General features: G+C 39.6%; 1 protein-coding gene across 35 annotated transcripts in view; it reads right to left on the bottom strand.

Annotated features, from left to right (window-relative positions):
* Positions 1-14,195, bottom strand: part of MACF1 (microtubule actin crosslinking factor 1) — a 340,905-nt gene that overhangs the window by 38,689 nt on the left and 288,021 nt on the right. For 25 of the 35 annotated variants that reach the window (XM_027622580.2, XM_027622734.2, XM_027621977.2 and 22 more), the window contains 11 exons: positions 13,547-13,713; positions 9,295-9,454; positions 8,596-8,922; positions 7,552-7,636; positions 6,781-7,022; positions 5,665-5,871; positions 4,095-4,214; positions 3,564-3,671; positions 2,475-2,693; positions 1,294-1,497; positions 616-624 (listed from right to left, as the gene is read on the bottom strand). In XM_027622580.2, coding sequence (XP_027478381.1) covers positions 616-624; positions 1,294-1,497; positions 2,475-2,693; positions 3,564-3,671; positions 4,095-4,214; positions 5,665-5,871; positions 6,781-7,022; positions 7,552-7,636; positions 8,596-8,922; positions 9,295-9,454; positions 13,547-13,713 — 1,848 coding nt within the window. The remainder of the gene's footprint in view (positions 1-615; positions 625-1,293; positions 1,498-2,474; positions 2,694-3,563; positions 3,672-4,094; positions 4,215-5,664; positions 5,872-6,780; positions 7,023-7,551; positions 7,637-8,595; positions 8,923-9,294; positions 9,455-13,546; positions 13,714-14,195) is intronic. The other 10 variants (XM_035726948.1, XM_035726950.1, XM_027623442.2 and 7 more) reach the window with 3 other exon arrangements.

Genomic DNA, 14,195 nt, shown 5'->3' with positions numbered 1-14,195 from the left:
AACATCTCAGATGACAGTTGCATGCAACAGATTAGACCAACAAGTTAGAGGCCCTCCACCAACTGTGTACATGAATGGGGAACTCAATATGCCAACATGATTTGGAGATTAAAAGTAACATGGCATGCAATTTAATAACCCACTATATGTAATAGTGAGAAGGGAAAATGTCAGCATGATGGAAGGTAATCAAGGAAGGTCAAATCTATCTTTATTCTAAAAGAACAATTTACCTTCCCACTTTTCTGGTACTTTGAATAACATGACTATAATCATAAAATTTTCATTTACAATCTGAAGGAGAGAAAGAGGAAAAGGGAGGCATGCAGATAAGCTCGCCCCCTTAAAAAGCTCTCCAGAACCAATGCTGGATTCATTAGAATAAGGCTTATCAACTCTAAGTGTCTTACAGGTAAGACACAGTGGGACTTCCTCAACAAAATCACTCCCCACCACTCCCTCACTTCTAGATTTCACCCCTAGTGAGACTGGCATAATAAACCACACTAACAAAACTTATTCCACTACAGTTAAGGAAATTCCCTTATAGGTAAATTCTCTCAATTCTCAAGCTTCGTAAGTACCCCCTAATCCCAGTGGGGGTGGGCACCTTACCTCTGCAATCTGTAATGGTGGGCGCGGTCAACACAACAATGAAATGTGACGATGTGGGGAAGACAGGAGCAGGCAGCAACAACACAAAGTAACACATTCCACAATGTGAGTGAGAGATGGGACGGAAGGTGGGGGGAAAAACTTGAGTAAGTACAAATATTAACCAAGAATATTGAGACTAAACATAGGAATAAAATACCCAGACATGACAAAAATACCACTAACAGTAATATATTAGTTGAAAAGTATGTAGTTACATGCTTTAAAGTCCACTGCTGGTGGCCTCTTGAGTAAGAAAACTAATGTGCTGTTCTCTAAATTTCAAATGTAACAAGCCAAATAGGAATCGGACTTGTCTTGACACATTTGTTGCTTCAAGATGAATTTATCCAAAATCATCCCTGCTAAAGACTCATCACGATATAAAGTTTTCAAGGAAACTGTCAACAGAAAATATATACCAGCTGAGATGAGTTTTACCCCCCCCTACAGTGTCAGTAAACCAATGTTCCTTGGAACGAAAATGTAGACAGGCAAAGGTTCCTGGTCTACTGATGATGTATCATCAGCACACTGGTCTAGACATTCGAGACCACAGGGGCACACCTGACACAGAGACCTCCTCTTTAGACTCCAGGACAGTGTTGAAGGGATCATGAGTTTAAGACACACACATACCTGAGCCGACTGGGAAACAGCCTCGTCAAGGGCCAGTGCCCGCTGGCGCACCTCCTCTTTTATCTGGGCATACAGGTTTTCTGCTTTCTGGTATTTTTCCTCCACCATTTCCCCTTCCTCGGGGTTTAACTCCTTTAGCTGTGGGCCTATCTTTAGCAGCTTATCAATATGGGGTTTGTGTTCAGCAATGGATTCCCTGAGTTGCTATGTAAAAAAAATAAAGTGAGCGTTTTTATACCAGTTTATTTGCTTAAATATTTTGATCAGATCTCGTATCAACTTTGAGAGGAACAAACTGAATTGCTAAAAACCAGCAAGTCCCAGCATCTCACCATTTATGAAAGAAAAAACAAACATCTAAGTCTTAGGTTCTAACACTACCTAATCCTCCTAATTTTCAAAAGCCATTGGATGTTCCATCACTCGGGAAGCCTTCCCAGACACATCCTCTCTTACTCCCCCAACCCTCCCTGCCAATACAAGTCTAATCCCCCTCTTCTGTACATATAAACACTTCTGTGTACTGTACTATAATTTACATGGTTAAATACCTGTCTCCCTCCCCAAACTGAGAGACAGTAAGCAAGACAAGGCACAAATGACAACATTTCTAGTAATTCAACCACTCCTTGACTTTATTACTGGTTCCTTACATTTATATCCTTCTATGTATAGGAACACAGAGAAAGGAATTAAGCATAAGCCATTAACCACAAATAAAAGAAACATTAAAAACTATCTTTAATGGTAACAGCATTAAGTATCTATAGATTCCCCTTTTCCCCTAAACTACATGCCACAAATGCTCTCTGCCCTTTCTTCATGGCTCCCAATCCAACTAGGGCCAAACCAAATCGAAAAAAGCCACCCAGCCACACCCATCTCAACATCCCGCTGTGTTGGCAAGATGAAAAATTCCCTTGATGTTTACTTAGTTCTTTACTTCTGCAATGCCTAGGGCTCTGACATCTCCATGTTTTTCTTTAATGCATTCATATTAAGGACAAGGGAAAGAATTCAGGTACGTGTTTGTATTGTGCAAAGAAATTCTAACTGATTAAGACTTAACTTCATAACACAGAACTTACACCCGGTAGGCACTAATAAATATGTTGTTTCCAAATAAATCGTGGAGCCCATGTTCAGTTCTGCATTGAAATAAAAACCCGCATGCTCCTTACCCTCATCTCCTCCTGCTGCTGCCTGAGCTGCTCATGATCAATGGCTGGAGGAGGTAACTGTGTTATCAGTGCCCGGGTTTCCTCAATCCAGGGGCTGAGCTCCTCGTAAGTTTCCCAAAACTGGTTCACCAAGACCTGGGCCCGCTCGAGGCGGGTGTAACGCTCTGAATTGAGCAGACTAATGGCTTCATACTGCTGTATTAGAGACTCTGTCTTTTCCTATGAACAACAAAGTATAACATTTATTACTCTTACAAACCCTTCTTTTAAGGAAAAATGAAGGTGTATATACATTAAAAACCAAAGAATTTCTTTAGTTTTTAATGCTCAGAAATGGATTAATTGAGCAAAATTACAAATGATTTATATTTTCCATATACTTATCTGAATTTTCTATTTTTTCCTATCACATATATATATTGTTTCTAGACTTTTTAACACATGAAAGTAGTTTCAAAGACAGTCAAACAGAGCAAGCACAACACAGCATTAACCTTTAGTGAAGACACACAACTTCAGACACAGATTATTACAGCGGGTCAGTTCAAAGAATATCTCAGGGCCTGTGATGGGCAGAGACCCATCAAGTTCCACTTGGCTCTTTTCCTCTGACAAAAATGTCTCCATAAACCTGACACTTTGCTTCATACGTTTAAAGTGAGTAGCTCGATTTATGAGTATTTCTGAGGAAACAGTGGTTAACCGCAACCTTTACAAAAACAAACAAAACTGGCCTCTCCTAAACAAAACTGGTCTGATCATTTAGAAGGACCTGAAGAAAGAATATCTGCATATGGTTCTGAAAAATCGATCATAGATACTTTGAAAGGTAACTCAAAGATCCTTACAGACTGAAGAAGCAATTCCTCTGTTATAAAGAACATGAATTTGCAATGTTATTTCCCATCATACAGTAGGACTGTTTATGCACATGGGGTTAGGGGTGTGAACCCCCCCAGAACATCAAGCTGCACTTTAATACCATTACTAGTAATAGAAAGGAAAAAACCTTCTTTATCATTTCACAATTGTACTGACTCATCATGGTCAAGACAAGAACAACATGGTGAATAAATAAATGCAATTCACCTGTAATACAGCTTTTTGCTCCTCCCCACATGTGCCAAAGATTTCACCACGATGACTGAAGAGTTCGTCCATTGAATCTTTGTGTCGAATGATGTCAATGGAGAAAGCCTTTGAAAGTGAACTAGAGTTAGGTCATGAAGTAAAAGGACCCCAAGCCTGTGTTACCAAAATGTTAGACACAATCTATGAAAAACTCCTTGCTCTGATAAAGCCACATCAAAACTGTTCTATGAAGGCTGACTCTTTGCCTATCCATCTAGCTTCAGTACTCATCTCTTAGTAGCTTACAAAAGTATCATCTCTCCTAAAAATCATCCAAAAAACTGCTAACTATTCTTTCCTGAATTAATGGGCCTCCTGCTCCCTGTTCACAAAGCAAAGAATCCCTTCCTCATCTTAACAAGTATTTTTAAACTCTATCCATCATCATGAAATTGCATTATTCCACTTGCGATAGAAACTCTCTTGTCACTCTAAGCCGGTGAAGATTCTACTCGCTCAGGGCATAGTGGATACGTCTGTTACACTTACCTTCTGTACCTGCAGCTGAGCTGTGGTCTGGTCTTGTTCCAGGCGAATTGGACCCAGGGCCATCAGTTTTCGTTTGGTTTCAGCAACCCAAGCTAGTTCTGCATCAGCAGCTTGCTCATACTAACAGACGTATTAAAAGAAAACGAACAAATTACATGTAACAAAGGTCCACCTCCTTAGAATTATAATTTCTTCAACACAGAAAGGCCTGGATTTTCACTAATATGGTTTATAATCTACGAAGTAAAGCCAAAAGTGGGGACAATTTCATAAAATCATAAATCAAGATGCAGACAATTTGGAAAGGATTATAGTTCAACAAATATGAGCTGATCCTATTTCAACTTCTTTAGAAAGAAGCTACAAAACCCAGTTAGTGGTCCTACGGCTAGAAAGAACAATGGAAATTGACACTCTTAAAAATATACTTCTAATCACAATGCTTTTATGAGACTGTTCTTTTTCTGTCAGTTCTTTTTCCTACCTATACACTGAAGAGTAGCTTCAGTTGTATGTTTAAATATATAGTTAAATATGGCAGCAGACAGTTGAGTCAAGTTAACTAGGAAGTACTTGGTCAGCTGAAGAAGCATAAGAACCCAAAACACCCAACTTTTAAAGGGTCATGCAGAAACAAACAAAAACAAAGAACATCTTCTATGTTTAATGAGGGTCCCCCAATTTTTCCTCTTCTTCAACTTTGCCAACCCACACTAGTATCTTTTTAAAGAGGAAAATAAGCTCTCTTATGAGGGTCCCCCAATTTTCCCTCTTCTTCTTCAACTTTGCCAACCTACACTAATATCTTTTTAAAGAGGAAAATAAGCTCCTCCCAAGCATTATAAATTTCATATTGAAATATCTGGCCAAGTTAGGGATATCAATAAAGACACGTTGGGGATGCACCTGAAGTCAGAGTAAACTTCTACGTGGTTCACAAAGATTTTGCTCATCATTATGAACCCAAGAAGTCATGTTATATTTACTTTGCACCATGACACATTAATAGGTGCATATTCAGCTACAAAGGAAAGCAAATGACTTTTTCCAGAAAGCAGGAAGGAAAAAGATTGAGGGAAATATGACACCTGTGTTTACTGGGAAGGTTCTATTTTGGATGGCTCTGCTATTTTGGTTAGCATATTTGATAGTAATTATAGTTCTTGGTTCCCTCCCCTCTTCCCCCAGCTAATGCTAAAACAGTTGATTATGTCAAACTAAGATTGGGATGCATTTGGACCTTCTGGTCCTAGATTTTTTCTACTTCTATCAGAATCTGCCTCTTAATGGTGCAGTAGCTGAGAAGAACGCTCACATAGACTCTACAACAAATTCCTTTCTTCTCAAAAACAGTCAAATATTTTCAGTCAAACTGAGATCCATCCTCACATACCTTTACCCAATCACATCCCATCACTGAAATAATTTGTTGCATCAGATTTCACTTAGTCTCCTTATTCCTATTCCTAAGCCTGTATTTATGTGGGTCACAGTTTTGTACTTTATACATACATCCCTGCTGCCCAAAATATTAATGCAGAGGTGCCTCTAATGTTTATAAACACATTACCTGTTGTGATCTCTGAATAGCAGCATCAATTTCATCCACCCTTTGTCCCACAGTGTCATTGACCAACTTGTATTGTTCATTGGCATCAGATACAAGTTTATCCAGCCCTTCTCTGGCTCTCCAGGGCACCAGTTCTAAGAGAGCACGGCTCACTTCATTCACTGTGTCCAACACCAGCCTGTGCTCCATGACCTCCTTCTTTAATTCCTAAGGAGGGAAAAAAAATTTTCAGGCCATTCCTTGCTAAATTAAGCACATTAGCAGCTGTGCTGGGTGGAAAGTGCTATCTCTACCACACATCCCAGCAGGGCTCTGACCTCCTTCCTCCGCTTATTTTTTTCCTTGTCTCAGATTTTTCAATCATTCCACAGCCTGACTTTTAGGCTTAGCTGCTGCTTAGAACTGTCTGCAACACTTCTTGGGCCAGACTGTCTCTGGGTAAAACAAAGACTGTCTCTTTTTTTCTCCTTACTTCAATAGAAATGATAAAATAATTTTTTAACCACAGGGATTTAACTCAATAAGTACCTACAAAGTATTTCTGCACATCTAAAACTGCACTAGATCCTGCAGGAAAATCAAATATAATCATGAAGCACTCTCTAGAGAATGAGTTACATAAGTAAATTTTTAAAATGTTAGCATGTGAAGCAAACTTTCCAGGGATCTGTAATTCAGTCTTTCCCCCACCCCCTTCAGACCATAGCAAGTGGTCTTTTTTTTTTTTTTTAAAGATTTTAGTTATTTATTTGACAGAGAGAGAGACACAGCGAGAGAGGGAACACAAGCAGGGGGAGTGGGAGAGGGAGAAGCAGGCTTCCCGCAGAGCAGAGAGCCTGATGCGGGGCTCGATTCCAGGACCCCAGGATCATGACCTGAGCCGAAGGCAGACGCACAACGACTGAGCCACCCAGGCGCCCCATCACGTGGTCTTACATAAGTCTGCCTTTATGTCAAATCTTACTGTCCATGAGCAAACAAGAAACAGATGAGGCAGAACTTTTTGGTTTAGATTTAAGGTAGAGAGAGTTGGTGATGAAACTTAAAAATCCGAACTTAAGGATTTTAAGAGGAAAAATCTTTTTTCCCTTTACTGTATGTGAAAAGACAGCTCACCTTCTGTCTCTGTTGAAACTGGGGTATCTGCTCCCCTGTGGGAGACTGTCCTCCACTAGCTGCCAGCTCCTCTTCCACCTCCCTTAGCCACCCGGTCAGTTCCTCATAAGTAGACTGGAACTTGGTGGCCAGCTGCCGGGCTTGCTCTAAAGTTCTGAGAGCCTTGGAGCTAGTGACCGTGATGTCTGCATAGCGAGTCTTGATTCCATCCAGTTTCTCTTGGATAAGCAATACCTCTTCACCTGTGGGGGACGGCGTACAATTATTTGTATTTAAGAGGAAATGAGGGAGTCTCCTTCTGGGGATGAGGAAGTCTCTTTAATCCCTTCTTCAATTTAGAGCTTGAATTTTATAGACGCTCTCTCCCTGTGGTAGCAATTTCACCTACCAACCCACACTAAGGGAAGTGGGAAAAAAACCTTCTAATTGATAAAAGAAGCTACTTCTGAGATTATTAAGATCTGAATTCAACTGCAGGTGTTTCTAAATGTTCCCAGCATTGTTCCATGATTGCTGGCCTTGGACATACTAGAGGGCAGGGGGAGCCATCATCTACAACCAAATATGAGACAACAAGGTCTTTTAGTTTTCAAAAGATTTAGCAGGAAATAGGACCCCAGGCTGCCAGTCTCCAGGAGCACATGGTAATACAATCAGTGAATACTAAGCTTCTCCTATATGCAAAGTGAAGTGGCTAGTACAGGGTGCTTATTTCCTGGGAGATGGGATTGAGTTAACTGCAGACGTGCTAAGAGATGCACTTTAAAGTACCTGTGGTTTGTTTTAGAAGAGCCTGACCATTTTTAATAGCTTGATCTACATTCTTCTTTCTATTAATGATTTCTTCATTTAAAGCCTGAAATGAAAGAATAGCATTAATCTTAAAACTATGGCACAACAAAGGGAAAGAAAGGTGAGACCTTTAAGAGGGTAAGTTTAAAGTAAAGGGACAAATACCAGGTTAGTTTACACATCAGATATTTGATTCCTTCCTTATCTCTTTGGTTACACCATTAAGTACTCAGAAATAATTAAATCTGATATTTATAGGAAAGTTCTCCCCTGTACTGGATAAGAAGGATTAAATCAGTTTTACCAATCTACTGGTACCAAACCTGAGCCTAAGAAAGGAGGAAGCAGAATTCAGCAAAAATGTCTACTATGTCCAAAACCAAGACTCAGACAGAAAGTTAAAGAGAAGAAAGTCAGCAAGAACAGGTTGACTTCAATCAGGATCCTGCTTAAAAATTCTCAATATTTGAAGTCAATGAAGCAGAAGAATCTTAGGTTATTTAAAACAACAACTACTACTACAAAACAACTCTTGGCCTATTTTTAATATCCCTAAAGAAATTTCATTAAAATCAGATGAAAAGAACAATTTTTTCTTTAAGATGACAATTCCTGGAATTTGAGCATATGAATTCTAGAAACATTTCAGAAGTTATAGCTATATGGTCAAACCCTGGGCAATATTTAGGTATTCTGGTTTTATATTCTCTTTGATAAAACTGCTCAGATGGAAACTGAGTGATACCTGACCTAATGATGTAAAACCTGAGTTGGAGATGAGATGGCCTTGACTGTACTCTAGATCACCTTCTAGAGTTACTGATTCAGTTTAAGTACAAGTATTTCCATGGACTCATCTAAGAACAGATTAGTCCTTAGCAACAAGTCTATAACTACGTGCTTATGTATAAAATTAAGCTGAAATGTTTGGAATTCAAAAGAGAAAAGAAATGAAGAGAAACATGAATCAAAATTACAAAATAACTTCATAACATGACCAATAAAAATGGAAAACGTGAATACCAGATGGTCAGCATGCTGTTTCTGCAGGACATCCTGTCTGTAATCCTTTACGAACACTGAACTGAGCTTGTCCTCAACCTCAGCCAGCCAGTTGAGCACCTCCACCTCATCCTCCCCGAACAGTCTAGCGTTACACAGTGCTTGTTCAAGCAGGGCTGCTTTCCGACAGCCCCGGTCTTGAATCTCACTGTATCGGGCCTGCAAGGAGTCTAGCTTTTCTGACAGCACGCCCTGCTCTACAGAGCATGTCAGGGAGGAGAGGGACTGCCCAATTTTGACTGCCTGGTGCACATCTGTTGCATGGCTTTCTATTTCTTCCTCCAGAGCCTGGAAATCCAGATGGAAAAAATGAATAACAGAAACAGAATAAATGAAAAGTAAACACGAAACAATGAATAACAAATGATATAATAAATTAAATAATATAAAAAGTTCACCTACTGAAAGGCAAAAATAATATAAAAAGTGAGAACAAAAGCTGTTTTTTCCTGATGGTAGCCTATCAGTCTATTGCTATTTTTAGTCCAAGGATGGGACTATTCCCATGGATAATTTGACTATATCTCAAATTAAACTTTAAAAAATCCCTCCCTACCCTCCCCCATCAGCCAAACATATCTTTTAGACTGCTACAGGCAGGTAATTCCTAGGCTTTCTGACTGCAGTGCTGTGTTTTCATTCGCCACAGCCTCTCCCTACCTTGTGCCGGATGATCTGCTGCTGTATTTTGGCAGTCTGAGTACCAACAGGTTCTGAATTGGCGAGCTTTTTCTCTGTGACAGACAAGAAGTCAGAAATAGGCTCAGCTGTCTCATGGAATTGTTTGGCCAGAACCAGGATATCTTCCAGCTGTTTTTGCCTACACAAGTACACAGAACAAACTGCTCAGGCGAAAATTCACGTTAAGATTGATAATAGTACTATATTCAGTGAAAGACCAATCTTGACCAGGTACATTTTAAGTATCAATAGTAAACAGAACACATATACATAGTACTTTGTGGTTTTAAAGGCTTTCCATAAGCATTGCCTTATTTTGATTCTGTCACCAACTGTGTAAAGGTAGGCAGAATAATCCCACCATTACAGAAGAGAAAGCTGACCCTGAAAGCTTAAAGAAAGATCTGTCCAATTCACCCAGTGAGTGGTAGCAGTGCAATGGGGATTCAAATCAGACCTTCTAATGCTCTTTCTCCTATGGGATGTAGCACATGCATCATCTAAACATGAGACCAAAATAAAGTTTAAAGGAGTAAAAAAAAAAAAAAAAAATCATCAGTTTTCATTTCTCTCTCCCTGTCACTGCTACCTTCACCTGTGAGTTAAGAGAAGCAAGCATGTGAGGAGCAAAGGCAGACTACTGACTAGAACTCCTCTACCATCTCCCTGGTTCCAGTGATTTCAAGCACCAGAACACAACTTTGAATCCAGATCTAAGGCAAAAAAAATGACCTCCGAGTAGCTGAATTTGCCAACACACATGGCAGTCAAAAGAACTACAGACTTCACAGCTCACTTGGAATCTTAAATCTTACTTAATATAACATCTATACTAAATAAGCTTAGATTTCAAGTATCCTGTAGATTTAAAAAAAAAAAAAAAAATTACAAAGGGGAGAGGAAGCCTGATAGGAAAGTCAAAGAAAAACAACTACAGAACTGGATTAGCATACAGATTAATAATAAGAGGCCATAATTATGTCTTTGAATCATTAAGAACAGACTAAATGCTATACCATTTGAAAAGGCCTGGAAGTACATGATGTACTTTAGTCCAACAAACCTTTACTGAACAGGACATGTGCCAGGTCCTATGCTGTGTACCCTGGACAAATTTATTTGAGAGCGAGAGAGAGCGCGAGCAAGCGCATGCACGAGGTGCTGGTGAGGGGAGTAGAGGTAGAGGGACAAGCAGAATCCATGCTAAGCACAGAGCCTGATGTGGGGCTTGATCCCAGGGCCCTGAGATCATGACCAGAGCTGAAATCAAGAGTCAGACACTTGGGGCGCCTGGGTGGCTCAGTTGGTTAAGCAGCTGCCTTCGGCTCAGGTCATAATCCCAGGGTCCTGGGATCAAGCCCCGCATCAGGCTCCCTGCTCGGCGGGGAGCCTGCTTCTCCTTCTCCCTCTGCCTGCCTCTCTGCCTACTTGTTCTATCTCTCTGCCAAATAAATAAACAAAATCTTTAAAAAAAATAAAATAAAATAAAAAAGAGTCAGACACTTAACTGACTGAGCCACCCAGGCACCCCCAAATTTATTTAATTAAGACTTTGCAGGCTTTCAGAATACTATTCCCAAATTCCAGTCCTCCAGTCAAATTCCTGAAGTTTTACGCACCCTCAGGAAAATCTGTTCTCTGGGCTTGGTGTCTGTGACTCTTGGGCCTCTGCTCTGGTGGAAACTTCTCTGGACCAGCAAGTCCTGAGACCAGAGAACCTTCCACAGCTCTGAGCCACCCAGGCACCCCCAAATTTATTTTAAGAAGAAATGATTTAAATATAAAGACTTACCATTTTAATGATCTGGAAAAATCTATGTTTAAATGTAAACAAAAATGTATTTCTAAATACTGTTAATTTTTTTAATTTAAAAATTTTTAAATAAAATGCTTGGTTTTTTTTAAGATTTTATTGAGAGAGAGAGAGTGTGCGTGCACAAGTGAGCAGAGGGGCAGAGGGGCAGAGGGGGAGGAAGAGAGAGAGAATCCCAAGCAGACTCCCTGCTGAGCACAGAGCCCGATGTGGGGCTTGATCCCACAACCCTGAGATCATGACCTGAGCTGAAACCAAGAGTCGGATGTTCAGTGGATCGAGCCACACAGGTGCCCTTTTTTTATTATTATTTTTAAATGTTGAAGAATATGAAGCTGTTATCTTTATTTTTTAAGTAAACTTTACCCTCAACGTGGGGCTCAAACTCACAACCCCAAGATCAAGGGCCATATACTCTACTGACTGAACCAGCCAAGTGCCCCTCTAAATGTTGTTTTTAAATGTCAATGTGAAGTATAGAATAGTTTGTTTATGCCAGTCTCCAAAATACATCTTCAATATAACTATTGCACATAATTATTATTAATAAACTAGTATGTCATAAAAAAAATTATCCCTGATTTTTATGTCTTTCTGACTCCTCTCTGGAGTTTGGAATCTGAAAGTTTAAAGAACTCAATGAAATAGGATTTGGGGTAGCAAAGAGCTAACATAATTGAGAGGTATCAAAAATCCAATATTAAAGAATCTAAATAAAAGTCTTTAGTATACCTCTAACAAATGCAGTTGCTCTTGGTATTTCTCTTTAAAATATTGACCCAGAAACTGTGTTAGATAAGGAGGATGCAAGTGGGTAGGATACAAGGAAAGAGTCATAGAAAGATACTTTAGAAATAAATCAGGACTTCAATGAGCTTATGGGTGTAGGAGATTAAGTACATAAAATAATGATACAAGGTACAAATAAAGAATTACAGCAGTTAAGAGGAAGATGAAGGCATTCCATGCTTGGGGAACAAAGAAAAGCTTCATTGAAAAGGAGAAGATAAACAGGTATTTCATGGAAGATGCAACACCATCAGTAAAGACACAGAATTAGGAAGTGACAAGATGCTGAAGAATATGGTGTACTTCACCTATAATATAAGTAGTGAGGAGAGCAGAGACTAAGAAATATAGATTAGGGCCAAACAGCTGAGGGCTTCCAATGTTGGGTTAAAGAGTTTAGATTTTTATCTCATAGGCAACAAGAAGTCATTAAATTTCTGAGCAAGGCAAAGGGGAAGCCGAGTGATGATTGACTAGTGATGAGTTAGTTAGGGAACTACCTCAGGCGAGCTACCTCAAGTGGACTAGCTCAAGTCAGGAACTGAGGTAGGTGACTGGGAATTAGAGAAATGGATGAATAGAGAAGACACTATAGAAGTAAAATTGACAGAATTTAGCACCCTAATAGATGTGGGACACAAAGGAGTGGGGGAAAGAGTAAAAATGGGGTTAAGGGTTGGAGCCTGGTAACTGGAAGATTAATGGTACTATTAATGGAAATGGACAAAGAGAAGATAAAAGCAGGGCAATCTGGAAATAAAAATAAGCGTAATTAAAAAAATCAGGTTGAATTCTTTCATTTTTGTTTCTCCCACTAATATGGTCGACAATATTCTGCAACTCAGATAAGAAATAAGCACACTGTGGGCCAGTGGAAATGAGACCAAAGAGCTAGTTAGCTGACAACTGCCACTGGCTACCCAGAAAACTGAAAGAATCCTCAATGATCACTTACACTACTCTCATACGGATTTCTAACTAGCTAGTGTTTATTTTTAAAACCGGGGACAATATAAGCTAAAAGACATTCAGGCGACATATTAATAAGCTTAAGTGATGTTGGGGTATATAGCTATGGAAGGAGACAGCACTTCCTCAGAGGAGAAAAGTATGCTGCCTATCTTCTGGCCACTTACTAAAGACTGTTCATGCATCTCTTGAATGTCCATATAACGGAATCAGACTAGCTCCTAGATGCAAAAACATCTAATATTGGGATAAGCTATCAGAAAAGAAATATGATAAATTTCAATTCCAAGTATCAAAAGTATTATTTATAAATATGAAGGGGGAAAAAAAATCTGTCTCAAAAACTCAGAAAATAACTTGGCTGGATTGCAGGCGTCAGTGTCTGTCGGTTTGGAACCATGATTATATCTCAGCAGAACAACAACACAGAGTGATGAGCTTTCCAGTTCTCAGAAATTCACGGAGTAGCTGAGGCTTACTTCCTGAGAGTGACTATGATTATGAGGATCATCTCCAAAAACTTATTCCCCTTCATTATACACCTTCCAGAACACTCTAGGACTCATCCAGGACCTTACAGAGCACCTCAAGGATAGCAAGTCAAAAACTGGACAAAACAAACATTCTCTGAACCATTCCTCAAAACCCCTTTGGCCTTACCTGGCTGCTGCCTTGCTGAGTAGTCCAGTCCATCTACTTTCAAGACCCTCCAACTGTCCAGTGATTTTCTCTCGATCAGCCAGCTCGGCTGACTGGGCTATTCTGCCTCCTTCTGCTTGAAGCATATCTACTGTGGCCTTTCGATCATCAAGGAGCCGCTGGAGTAACTAGTGCCCAGAATGTTTAAGGAGAATGAAAAGTGGTAACACAAGGTCACTTTAAAATCTGAAATAAGGAAGAAAATACAAACAAAAGATCCCCAAGCCCCACCCTACCAAATCCTAAACTGAATCAAATAATGGTGGCTTTTTTTCCATCCTGAGGCAAAAACATGAGATGCAGCATAGTTGCTACCACCACATAAACTTCTCATACACTTACTTCGGTTTTTAAATGGAGGAGGGATGGTCATTATGGGACTAACAGGGAACTTATCTTGAACCGAAGAAAAATGCACTAAAATGGAAATTAAACCAACAAAAAAATATAGACAGAACCTTATACATGATATACTGTGTTATTTAGAATATTGCTGACCTTAAAAATGCCAAAAACAAGACAAAGCTATGAGTGAAACACTGAAGCAGGACACACAAACGCATGCAACTGTTCGGTCCAGCATGTGCCACAAGAAGCTGGTCGGTTCAAG

Source organism: Zalophus californianus, chromosome 4, assembly GCF_009762305.2.
Source record: "Zalophus californianus isolate mZalCal1 chromosome 4, mZalCal1.pri.v2, whole genome shotgun sequence".
Classification (NCBI taxonomy): Eukaryota; Metazoa; Chordata; class Mammalia; order Carnivora; family Otariidae; genus Zalophus; species Zalophus californianus.
This window is presented reverse-complemented; position numbering and strand designations above follow the sequence as displayed.